General features: G+C 41.0%; 1 protein-coding gene across 16 annotated transcripts; it reads left to right on the top strand.

Moving 5' to 3' along the window:
• Window positions 1-1,074: 1,074 nt before the first annotated feature.
• On the top strand, window positions 1,075-11,028 carry LOC104438273 (proline-rich receptor-like protein kinase PERK1). Of its 16 annotated transcripts, none has more exons than XM_039308715.1 (14): window positions 1,707-1,721; window positions 2,819-2,875; window positions 2,990-3,044; window positions 3,223-3,390; window positions 3,489-3,660; window positions 6,231-6,803; window positions 7,198-7,272; window positions 8,111-8,197; window positions 8,301-8,371; window positions 8,493-8,569; window positions 8,793-8,925; window positions 9,087-9,245; window positions 9,422-9,571; window positions 10,613-11,028. In XM_039308715.1, the coding sequence occupies exons 5-14, from the start codon at window positions 3,561-3,563 to the stop codon at window positions 10,679-10,681; spliced, it is 1,494 nt and encodes a 497-aa protein (XP_039164649.1). In that variant the 5' UTR covers window positions 1,707-1,721; window positions 2,819-2,875; window positions 2,990-3,044; window positions 3,223-3,390; window positions 3,489-3,560; the 3' UTR covers window positions 10,682-11,028. The 16 variants fall into 16 exon arrangements, with proteins under 16 accessions (XP_039164640.1, XP_039164638.1, XP_039164639.1 ...); XM_039308711.1 differs by having other exon boundaries at window positions 3,223-3,411; XM_039308710.1 differs by lacking the exon at window positions 1,707-1,721 and adding an exon at window positions 2,501-2,620 and having other exon boundaries at window positions 3,223-3,411.
• The last annotated feature ends 1,829 nt before the right edge of the window (window positions 11,029-12,857 follow it).

The raw sequence follows: 12,857 nt of genomic DNA, 5'->3' as shown, positions 1-12,857 counted from the left end.
CCAATTACAACACATTTACCTTAAATTTTAACCGTGAGATAAAAAATCTCAAAATTTATACTTGTATGACATTATTACCTTAGATTTTTTTTATAAAGCTAAAAACTCCAACCTTATGCTTATGCGACATATTTAATCTCAAAGTTTATAGTTTTTTATGTCATAGAATTTTTTGATATAAATGTATCAGGTGCAAATGAAAAAAAATAGAGACAAATATGACTTAGAGTTTTCAGTGATTTTTGCTCTCTAAAATATTGAATTGTTCCGAGCAGGCCAACGTCATGGATAATGCCCGGTTAGCGGTGGCGAGCCTGGTGCCGCTTGGGAACGAGACCGAGATGCCAGAGGCAAATGAGCGAGGCTTTTGGACAGGCGGAGAGTCGGAGGCAGAGGAGGAGAGAGGTGGGATGCGCAGAGAAGAAACAGAGGAAGGCTCTGAGCATTTTTGGTTATTTTACGAGGAGAGAGAGAACCCGCCCATTCAAGTGAGGAGAGAAAAATTTTGAGCGGGAGGAATCGCTTACCGTCCTTTTTTCTGCAGGAGCCGAGCCGAGCCGGCTGAAAATGAGCCCTTTACTCATTTTCGAGGGGTCCCACTCGAGACAGGTGTCGGTATGTGAGTGGTTTGTGTGCGCCACGTCAGTCAAACTACTGAATATTTTCTCATAGCCTGATGGAGTGGGACCACACCGGCACGTGTCGTGTTTTTGTTGCTTTCTTATTTTCCATGTTGGAGCGTGAAACGTAGACAGCATTTTCTCCATGTCTGGTCCCAGTGGGACCACCAGGACAATATTGAATTGACAGATTTTATTTTTAATATTATCATGATATTGACAAGTGGGACCACCAGGACAATGGTTGATAGCAATAGCGTTACCCTAACGTTATCAAGTCTCAATCAACTATTGTCTAAATCATGGACAATAATTGATGGACAATAGTTGATTGAGATTTAGACAATGGTTGATTAGGCTTGATAACGACAGCGCTAGTGGCTTGACAGCGCTAGTAGCCACTTTATCAAGCCACTAGTGCTGTCGTTATCAAGTTTTAATCAACCATTGTGATCTTACCAAGTTTCCCATGGGCCTTGTCTTCTTCGCCTCTTCCACCTCTTCTTCTACGTCTTCTTGGGAGAGGTGATCTGGTGATATTCGATGTAAAGGAAAGAAGAGATCTCTTCTTCTCAAGAAAGGATTTCGGATTCCGTGAGAAAACTTGCGGGGGCTGGTCACCCTCTCATTTTCCATTTCCAGTATAAAAGAAAAAGAAAGAAGGGTTCTTTCTCTCTCAAGGTTCCTGTATGTGATCGGCAAAGGGAGAGCCTCGGGTTATGCGTGCCTCGCACCGTCTCTTGCCAAGCGCCGCGCACTGCCCGGCATCAATACTTCAGTCAATGGGCACTTCATCCTGAGCCATTCTTTCGGCAACGGCAAGGCCTTTTTCAGAGGTTCCCAGCGGCGGCTTCTCAGAGGTAAATCTGCTCGGAGAAGAAGGGGGTTATGGGCGCGTAAACCGCGGAGACCTTACCACCGGGAAAGAAGAGGTGGTGGCAGCGAAGCGACTGAAGGTGGGGGAGCGGACAGGGAGAGCGTGAGTTCCTGACTGGGGTTGAAATAATGAAGCCGAGTTCATCACCAGTATGCCGTGTCTTTGGTTTGGATACTTCACGCACGAGTTGGTGCCTAACAACACCTTGGACTTCCACATACATGGTGAGCATGTTGGCCTCCCTCTGCCTTTGGCAACCCCTTTGCCATACTCTTTCTCTGCCTCCGTTCGGCAACCACTTTGCCGGAAGCCACTTTTTGGGGTTCTAATGTTTGGTGTTTAGATGGAAACCAGCGGTTTGGAAAAGATTTTCCGAAAAAATAATAGCTTTAAAAGTTTAAATAAATGGAATTTTTTTTCCTTCATTTTCTTATGGAAATAGTTAGGCATAGATTTCTTCAGGCGACGAAAACATTTCGGAAGAATTTTTCCAAATCACCCATTTTTCGTTCCCCGGGATATTTATTTTTATATCTTTAAAGAGAGGTCGAGGCAAATACTATAAGGCACTTAGCCCAACACAGGTTAGCATTTTCTAAGTTAGGTTAGCATATTCTAAGTTCTGGAAATGCTCTCGCTGCTATGCCAGATCCAGCTATGGCCCTAAGGTCGTCCGACCCCGCCACCGGTGAGAGAGGACAAGAACAGCGCCGACATTGATGACAGCGGTGCCAAGCGGCAGTGGCTGGCTGTTGGTATTTGCATGGCGAGAGAGATTGGGGATTGTGAAACTTGGAATTTCCGTCGATGTGTCTGCTTAAATATCCTGTGTGGTCAACGAGTTAAAGTGGTTGTGGCCTTTGAATATATGGGCACCCTTAGTTATGATCTACTCAGCGAAAGTAAATAAAAGATGCCGATTTACTTCTGAATGGAAAGGATCTAAATCTCAATCCATATTGTTTATATTCACTATTTCTTTTTTTAAATTACGTCTATGTAGAACGTATATAGAGCCCCCTGCCAAAATGAAAGATCTAGACGGTTGCATCTTTGCACGACGATCTCCCATCACAGCCTCCGGATCCTGAGTTGGGGGGAAGGGTTTTGCTGCTTGGTTGAGGTGATAGACTGAACACGGGTTAACTTATAGGTAGATATGATTGGATACATATCTGACGTCGACATTGTTAATCAGCGAACATCTTATATAGGTGGACGAGTGAAAATGCATAAGGAGTAACGAGATTCCTGTATTCGCACGTTACCCTTGTCCCATTGGTCAGAGCCTTCACCTTTTTCCTCCCTCTCTTTTTTTCAGGAGCTGTTTTTCTTTCGTTCTCAGGACCCGAAGGACTAGCACACGCTTATGAGGAATGTAAGTTTAGAATTTACTTTTGCCTTTCGTCTTTTATTGAATCAATAATTGACTACAACTGTGAATCCTAGAGCTTTCCTCTTGTATTATACATGAGAAACGTTCCCAGTGCAGGTCATCCTAATATCAAGGGAGCTAATTTACTTGTGGCTTCGAATTCGAGCCCAAGGTAAAACAAACATATTTGATATATACTTAAAAAGAGTCCGCCTCGATGTTTTGGACCTCAATTGGTTAACTCTGAGAGCGACTATCGCATTCATGCATTTGAAAGTATAATGAATATACCATATATATTTTTTTAACAAATCTTCATGCTTTGACTTGAGATATTTGGCTTATAACAGATTCGAGCCTTGTATCTTCGGGAGCTCAAAGCACGTAGCGATCTGGACCGTGGCTGCAGCTTCACTGCTTCTTGCTGCGTCCATTCAAGAGAAAGTGTCGCCAGACACTGACCGCAAATTGTATCTCAACTTGATCTTCACAGCCACTATTGTCACCGGAATCTTCCGGTCAGTCTTAGGGTTCCTAAGGTACAAATTTTCTCCTTTGATTCATTGATTAGCAAACAAACTTGTCTCATCTTTCTCTATTAAATCTATATGAGCAGACTGGGGTTTGTTGTGGACTTCTTGACGCACTCGACAATCGTCGGCATCATAAGTGGGGCTGCAATTATAATATGCCCGCAGCAGTCGAAGGGCCTCTTTCGACTGACTGGCTTCGCCGCCAAAACGGACGCGATATCCGTCTTGCATGCCGTGTTGAAGAACCGAGACAAGGTGCGTGACAACTCAGTTATTAAATTATCTTATTGTAGTATGAGTTCATATACGTATCTATTTATTATGGACCGAACGAAGAAAGGTATGCATGCACCGAATGACAAAGGGAGACTAGAACCAGCCCTCCTAAGATCACACCTGTCTAAACATCGATCGCTTCTTGTTGTCAATATTGAAAGGCTAAGGAAAGACCCAGAGGAAAACGTCCTGTGGAACCTAAAATAAAGACATAAATCTTGGCTTTTGCTTTGAAAACGAAAGTTGTGGCATGCACTCATTTTTAAGGTTAATTGGAGGCGTAGAAGAAATTATGGGTAGGTTTTCTTTGCTCTTTCCTTGGAATATGCTGATTTTAATTTGATTATTGGACTTTTGTGCAATGGACTATGAGTCCCCGCGGTTGGTGTCGCCCACATGCAACTGGACTTTTGTGCAACGGAATTAGTATTTTATGAATTCTTGACGGAGAAAATTTGGCTTGTGTACACTTGCTTTTTGGCTTATGTACACTTGCTTGCTTTTTACTATTCGAGGAAAGCTCTAGGAAGTCTGCTAGGGTTTCGGTGATTTGTTTAATGAGAGTAGCCATGGAAAAATATTTATTTTTATTAATGCGAGAAAGTAGGGGGTAACGAGTTAATCTTGGGAGGAAAATATTTAGGTATAAATCAAATTTAAGCTCTGTTTCAAAAACTCTTGCCACCTCCTTGATAGATAAGGAGTTGAGGTAGATAAATATACATGATAGCCAATTAAAATTTCTAAAAGAATTGAATCGACGAATGTGATGGGTAAAAGGATTTGCACTGAGTTTTGATGGAATTCCAAGTCTTGAATATGATAATTAAGGTCGATTGGACTTAGTTGGAAAGGAAGTGAGAGAATAAGCGAGCAGTCCTAGCAAGCTCTGGTGCCATTTGCCATGTGATAGGCTAGAGGATCCAATGGAATTCACACGCGAAATCTTTGCAATTATTATTTGTACTATTATTAGCGTTGCCCACGAGCGATCACAATGAGCCGACTGAAGTAGAGAGGCCATGATTGGAAGAGCAGCCGAATTTAGCGCACTTGATGCGAAATCGCAGGCGAATGGTGTTAGGTTGTTTGTAGTGGTTGAAGGATGAGAGTGTCTGTAGGCAGTATGCAAGCTTGGAGGTCTCAACGGCAAAATCACTCCCCCAAAATAGCCTAAAGAAGTAACACGAGGGAGTGTTTACAATGAGAAAGTTGTAACGGGAGACGGACATGGTCTTGTTAGGTGGGAATCCATGTTTGATTGATGTGTCTGGAGGACATTAGTCTATGAGGGGTTGCAAAATTTCACGACGACATTAACTCAATATGGGTTATCATGTCAATAAGGATGCTAATCGACGTTAAAATGGGCAATTAGCAATAAGAACAGAAGGAACGTGAAAGAGAGCGGTCTAATTTGGGTTAAGGCTTTCAGGTGGGTAGATTCCAAACTAAGAACCTAAAACCTATCATGTCCATGTTGGTTTTTGATTTTTGGAAACCGAGAACCGAATCAATTGATCTGGAAATGAACCGGCCAGTTCCATTCCAGTTTTAGAGTTGACCATGGAACGTTTTGGGTCGTTTTATGCACGGTCCGAAGAGGTGAGCGAGTCTTCGATTCCTAAATGTAAAGAGAGTGAGAGGATTTGTCTGGTAAATCTGTCGAGATTACAGTCCGAGAGCAACATTAGATAAATAGTGTATAGCTGCGGAATTCTATTTTTTCTTTTGGTCGGAATAGAAAATGAGGAACGCTGGCAAGCACCGTCTTTCGAGGCCCGTGCAAATCTTTAGTTAAAGACGACAACGCTTCAAAATTTGAGAATCCGCGCTAACCAACCACACACGAGGGATAAAGTATCGAGTTCGACTGCTTTATAGAATGGGGAAAAAGAAAAAGCCTAGCGGTAAGTTTTGTCATTTAGAACATTAACGACGGGCTTCTGAGATCTTGTAATTGAGATAGGAAGGGATCCTATAATAATCTATAATATTTTTGAAGCATAGCTATCAAAGACTATTTCATGGCAATATGGACACATTTTAGTAGCAACATCCCGAGGGTTGACTCTTCCTCTGGAGAATGTATAGGATTTGGCGCTAAACACTAGAGTTGAAGTGAGGCATGCTATCGACTTATGTGTCGAGCTTACAAAGTAGGTTCACTTTCAGATGTTTCCCACTAGCTGGAAAAACAGAAAAAAAGTGACCGAATTCGAGCTTTATCTTTAATGGTTGCATCTTTGTCAAACTAATACTAAAATATCCCAGAATTGTCGATTAAGAGAGATTACGGACCACCTAATCATTGTAATCTTTGATAACTCAGAACCCAAATTAATTGAACTTTCGCTGGGTACTTTTCGCTGATCTTTATTTAATTCTGTCGTGAGCATATTAGTGTCTACATGACTAACCATAGATTTCTACGTGAGCATATTGCTCTCTCCCGCTGATTATATCTTTCAACTCTCTCACGCATTCTCTCTCTCTCTTTATGAGTATCTGTTTCCCCGTTTCAGCCAATTTTTTTTTTTTCTCGACAGCAATGTCAACTCCACTTCCGGTCTCCTCGCTGTCTTCACCGGCAGGGACCAACACCACTGTGCCGCCTCTGGCCGCCACCACCACCTCGGCATTTCCTCTACCGTCAGCTTCTTCCGGGTCCCCTCCGCGCACCATATCGGCAGAGGCGGTCGTGGTGCGGGTGGGGGTGGCGGTCGTGGTGGGGGTGGGCTTGCTGTTAATACGTTTCAAGAAAAAGGGATGGCGGCTTTGCTCCACATCCTCTAGCAATGATCTCGGTGTCAGCGGGTCCCATTTCCCTTTTGACGCTTTAGAGAAGTCGACTAATGGCTTCTCAGGGGCAAATCTACTTGGAGAAGGTAGTTTTGGGCACGTGTACCGCGGAGTCCTTTCGACCGGAAAAGATGTAGCAGTGAAGCGACTGAAGGTAGGGAGCGTCCAGGGAGAACGTGAGTTTCTAACTGAGGTTGAAATAATAAGCCGAGTCCATCACAAGCATGTCGTGTCTTTGGTTGGATACTGCACAACCGGGTCCGAGCGCATCCTCGTGTACGAGTTGGTGCCTAACAAAACCTTGGCGTTCCACTTACATGGTGAGTTTGGATTTTCAGTACCAATTCACGCCACGATCTTACATACTGCCCCCTCTTTCTTATCAGTCTTAGCGCTGAGGGTCATGTGAAAAGAGAAAGGACAACTAATCAGAATAGGGGTGACATGGATCTAGAATAGAACTAGGAATCGAACCGGATGGGCTACAGTAACCGGTCCAGGTCCTGATTTTTTCAGTTACCATTTGGTTTTCGGCTAAAAAACAAAAGTGAAATCGGTACTATGTGGCTCAATTCTCCAGTAAGAGTCAATCAAATCAGGAATTGATGAAGTTTTATGATTTATGTTTTATGTTATTTGTTTTGAACTTTTTATCATTTATTTTATTTTACGTGTTCATATATATATATATATTTTTTTTTTATGGTAACACAGGAAATCCCGTAAGCCAACAGCTAGCTAGCAAACCCTGGGAGAGCGAGTCCAAGACCCACGACTACAGTACTCCAGGTAAGAATCTCTAACGATGCCTCTGGGATTCGAACTTCTCTTCTTCGTGAGGGGGAGAGAGCCCAAGCCAGCTGCGCCACTGAGGGTGGTGGTACGTGTTCATCTTTTATAGATCATCATTATTGCAAATGGAGATCAATGGAGATTTATGTTGCATTTACTTTTATTTTGTTTAACTAAAAATAAAACAATAGAAAAGGAAGAACCAAATGAAAAAAAAAAAAAAAACCAGTTGCCGAGTAATAGAGGTGATTGGTTCCTAGTTCGGGTATTAGGGTGATTGGTTTCTTGTCCAGTCCGATTCCACCTAGGAACCAAGAATCGAACCGGTTCCCAATTTTTGGGACTAAGGAACCAACCATACCATTAATTTTTTTTTAAAAAAAACTATAACTTTTCTATAGTTGTTATTTTAGAGTTTATTGCTAATTTAAAATATATATATATATATTATATATATAAAATGTAAAAAAAATAATTGGTCTGGTTCTTAGTTCCCTTTGGAATTAGGAACTAGACCGAAAATCACCGGTTCTGTTTTTATGGAACCAAAAACTGGATTGATGCCCCTGGGAGCTAGACCAAACCGGCTGGTCCGGTCTAGGTGGTTCCCGGTTCAGTCGATCCAATATGCTCACCCCTAGCCGGGTAGACTTGAATTGATCGACTGGGTAGGTTTCAGGGCAGCAAGGTAGGATTTAGGTTCCAAAAATCAAGGAGCTGGTTTTGACTGATGGGTTCCAGGTGAACCTAGATGGGACTTGGATGCCCTAAATCAGAGAACTTGGCGCTTTGTGCGTTTAATGGAAAGGATTCTGATGGAAAGTGATCGTTGCAGGAGAGGAACAACCGACCCTTAATTGGCCAAGTAGACTGAAAATAGCTTTGGGGGCTGCCGAAGGACTAGCATATCTTCATGAGGGTTGTAAGTTTCAGATGTACTTTTGCCTTTCATCTTTATTGAATCAATAGTTAATTAAGACTGTGAATCAGAGCTCTTGTATATGTGGGAAACATTCCTTGTGCAGGTGATCCTATCATCATACATCGGGATATCAAGGCAGCTAACATACTTGTGGACCTTGAATTCAAGGCAAAGGTATAAGCAAACTTTTTGGATGAAATTAAAAGTCAGCATTGATATTTCCGACTTCAGTTGGCTAACTGTTAGAGCAAGTAGATTGCACCCCCTATGAATTCTGAATGCTTTTCTCTCTCAGATTGCGGATTTTGGACTCGCAAAATTTACTCCTGATGCAAATAGTCATGTGTCTAACAATGTGAAGGGCACCATTGGGTAAGATTTGCTCCATTAGTATTTTGATTCGGAGGACTGAAATGTGAGCTTGTTATTAATCTGCCTTAGATGTTTCCAAGTGTTTGTAAAATGAGCCATTGCTCCCTCGTTCCTTGTGCTTCATTTGTTGAAGCACAGCCTTTTAGGTACTTCTTTTGCTTGACTAGCCCAAATATGTCTCTGTTCAAATATGTTGAAGCACAGTCTATGTTCTTCTTTGGAGGTACCTTGATCCAGAATACCTTTCGAGTGGGAATTCAACAGAAAAATCGGACGTTTTCTCTTTCGGGGTCGTGCTCTTGGAGTTGATTACTGGTCGCAGGGCTATGAATATGGGCGTTAGTCTGGTTAATTCGGTAAGTCGTGCAATTCTTGTGTTCACAATAATAGCCCAAGCTACCTATTACTCCCTCATTTTTTTTTTCTTGGGTCCTGGAGGGGATTCGAATTTATACGTGGTTTTTTTTAATCATCCAAGTGCAATATTGGGATAGAGTCATTGTTATGTTCATTACAGGTGAGGCCTCAGCTCACACGATATCTGGAAGATGGAAAATTCGACTCTCTTGTTGATCCTGGGCTGCAGAATTACGACCGCGTTGAGATGGCTCGTATGGTCCGATGCGCTGCCGCTTGTGTGCTTCCTTCGGGGGAGTGTCGACCGAAGATGAGTAAGGTAATATATTTAGTATCTGGAGCTTAATCTTTTCTTTAATAGATTTATGCCACTTGCTACATTCATGGCTAAAGACGGTTCTTTTTGTTCACTGACTCTATGTCTAGCCCATTTAAGATATGCGAGGTTATTGGAAATAGGAATTGTGACAATCGGCTTTTGAAAAAATTGAGCAGATTGTTCGAGCCCTCGAAGGAGATCTGCCTCTTTCTGACCTTATTGGTGGGATGAAATGTGGGCCGGGAAACCGCCAAACCCGGGGGCGGGGATTGCTCAGACTGTGGTCAAGGCCTCGAAAAGTCCAAAAAGATGCCAGAACACGGCAGCAGCTTTAGGGGTGAGCAGTGGTCTAGGGTCGACCCTGGACCGACCCTAGACCGGCCCAACCCTACCGGTCCTGGTCCAGTTCCCAAAGGGACTGGGTTGGTCCTTGGTCTTGAAATTCCAGGACCAACACTGTACAGATTGGTCCTCGGTCCTAAGAGTTTTGGGTCGGTCCAACCTTAGACCAACCCTGTATATTATATTATATTGTTTATAATTTTTTTATATATTCAAACTTAAGTAAAATGTCTGTTATATTATATTATATTATATTGAGATGTTCTACCAATAGCACTAATAGTAATTTCAATTTAAAACTTTTGTTGAGTATTAATTATGTGTTGTTTGTTTTGTTTTCAAGTGTTTAGAAGTTCAAATGAATTAACAAGATGTGAAGTTATATATTCATGGTTTATATTAAGTATTTTGAACTTTTTATGGTTTCATTGTATTTTACTAATGAATTTCAGCTACACTTTGCTTTTCAATTTGTGTCAAATGGTAGAAGTTTTTGAAGAGTAGAGTAGTATTGCAGTTGCTACGGTAATTTGCTAGTCAAGTGGTGTGAAGCTAATTTTTTGGTTGAGTGGACTCTACATGATTGTAGATCGAATGCAGGAAAACGTTTTTACATATGGTGTTATGAATATTAAAGATAGATGATTACAAGAACTTTCCATCTTGTCCCATATCTCGATGAACGGTTAGCAGGTACGAAATTTCTATTATTGTGTCATCTTAAATTTGCTAAATATGTATTGGTATTTATAGTTTAGTTGCACAATGCCGCATTGTCGATGGATGTGTAATTTGAATTTGTAGGTTTGCTTTTTTAGGGAACATAAAAAATAAGACGAAAAAAATTCTCGATCGGTCCCAGGTTGACCCTGGAACCGGACCGAATCCATTGGGCTGGTCCGGTCCTTGATCCCAGGCTCAATAGGGTCGGTTCTCGGTCCTAAAAATTGAGGACCGACACTGTACGGGTTAGTCCTAGGGTTAAGAGGTGGCTTGGACCAACCCGGACTATGCTCACCCCTAAACAGCCTGGCTCGAGCAGCGCGGGCCTTAGCCGCCCTATAGCCCAAGATCTGGAGATGGGAAGGATGTAGAGAGACAGTCAAGATTTTCAGCGGAGGCTCTTGAACCTCCTTGTTTATACACTTCACCGTGGATATTTTCAAGCATTTACGTCGAGAATTTGGTTATTTGGGATAAGTTTATTTGGGAATATTTTTGTGCCATGGCCTTGTCGAAGTTGAGAATTTGGTTATTTGGGATTTAAGTTTATTTTGGAGTACTTTCGCGACCCAACATCGTAAAAATCGTAGTTGATCAATGCGCTTGACTTCCTTGGTCGTATGCTGAACTTAGACGTTGATGTTCGTTCATTTTGTGAGGGCGACTGCATGTGAAGTTTTCTTGGAAGTCAAGAATAAACATCAAGAGCGTTTAACAAGATATTATCTTTTGAAGTTTAGTTAAATTGAAGGGTGATAATATTCTTTGATGATTAGGAGGGTCTGAACGGTATATATGAAGGATCTCTGGTCAATTCGTTGCCAACCTTATTAGGAATCATTGCAAGCCTTATTTGGTAATTAAATAGCCAAATCTGCCTCTTTCTGGTATTTTCAGAATTAGCCTCCCTATAGAATTAGATAGGGTCAAGAAGGCATGTGACCTTCGTTCTCTCTGCGGACGTTCGGACGGGGGAATTCTTTCTCATCGTAATAGTATTTTGAGAAGAACATAAGTTTCATTACCTACTCTCCCGAATAATATAAATCTCCACCCTCACTCGATATAATCAATATACAGAAAAGGTCGGTCTAAGGTAATATGCATCAAGAAATAAAGCACATTCGAATTAACGATCCCGAAATACTTTCACTTCGTATATGTCGAATGATGGTCGCTTCGAATTTAGAGGTGTCCATCCCAAAAAATGTTATAAAAATCATGTAATTTCTTTTAGCTCACATTTACTTTACATTCTCATTGTGTCCTTCAATGTGCCTCTTCTGTGGCCCTACTTCCACTGAACGGTGAATAATGTGAAATTTGGGTTAGGGGTGGCAAATTCCTTAGAATTTTTAAGGCAAAGGGCAATTAGCGAAGTAACTCAATCACAATGTCATTATTGATAGGTGATGACTCAATCAATGAGAATAAATTTGGTGAGAACTAGAAATGTCAATTAATCAACGACTTGAAGGGAATCAACAATTCGCTAGTAGAGTTATCATTAGATACATGTTATCAACGAGAAATCTTCACCAATTGATAGGGTCCTTGACACCAACATGGAACCGCCATGTGGTGGAGTCAATGTTTGTAGATTTGTAACTTTTTATGGATAGCCATTATTGGATGATAGAAGACAGTGCATATAATGTAACTTCTTGAGCCGCAAATAGTTTTAATAAGTTATTTGTTCATTCAAATTCAAGAATCGATCGTGGGTTACATCTGCTCACATTGCATTCTTTTAGAACCCCTCATAATCAGTTGAAGAGCTCCATGTTCTCCACAATTTGCTTGGTCCCTTTTTACTTTGGCTCTTTGCTATAAAGCTGCTAATTTGGAACCTTCTTTTATCATCATCATCATCGTCATTATTTGATACGGGGACATGCAAAAATAATGAATACGTTTCCTAGTTACAAAATAAAGGTGCCTTTTGTCTTATTAATGGTGAAAAAAATCATTTTCCCCTAAATTTTAATTAATTCGGCCTTGCGACATTGACTAATGAACCATTCCAAGGAGGAGAAGTTCGACTTCTAAAGAAGCTACCTGACTTCATTTGATTGTTGAATAAGCTAGGACCTAGGTATGTCGTTGAAGTAATCCTCTCAAGATGCTTGGAAATAAAATAGAGGGCATTCTTGTCTCTTAATAATTACTGTAGTAGAACTACCTAGAAAATATATATCATTAAAGAATTTCAATAGCCTTTTTTTTTTTTTTTTTTTTAAGGATAAATGGATTTTTGCTTTTTCACCTTCTCTTGGTTCTTATGATCAAAGCCTTCCTCCTTGCAAACGCACGTATGCAAATGTCATGCTCGACTGCTTCATTAATTTGTTGATCAGAAATCTTAGCATCTTGTAAATGAGAAAAATATGATTGTACGATATTTCCTACTAACTGTAAATTCATAATATGTTTGGAGCTTAACTACCTAAAAGATTCCTTTTCATAGCAAGGTAAACACAATTTGATATGTAACATACATATAAAAATAAAAGATTACAACCTTTTTCAACATGCCCGCCAAAAGTA

Source organism: Eucalyptus grandis, chromosome 3, assembly GCF_016545825.1.
Source record: "Eucalyptus grandis isolate ANBG69807.140 chromosome 3, ASM1654582v1, whole genome shotgun sequence".
Classification (NCBI taxonomy): Eukaryota; Viridiplantae; Streptophyta; class Magnoliopsida; order Myrtales; family Myrtaceae; genus Eucalyptus; species Eucalyptus grandis.
This window is presented reverse-complemented; position numbering and strand designations above follow the sequence as displayed.

What these genes read in the sequence shown, in the direction of transcription:
- LOC104438273 (XM_039308704.1), top strand. Translation starts at nt 1,626, where the DNA reads ATGAAGCCGAGTTCATCACCAGTATGCCGTGTCTTTGGTTTGGATACT. An exon ending in AATGTGAAGGGCACCATTGG is followed by an intron (nt 8,570 to 8,792) that starts GTAAGATTTGCT and finishes TCTTCTTTGGAG; the next exon opens with GTACCTTGATCCAGAATACC. An exon ending in AAGATGCCAGAACACGGCAG is followed by an intron (nt 9,572 to 10,612) that starts CAGCTTTAGGGG and finishes CTCACCCCTAAA; the next exon opens with CAGCCTGGCTCGAGCAGCGC.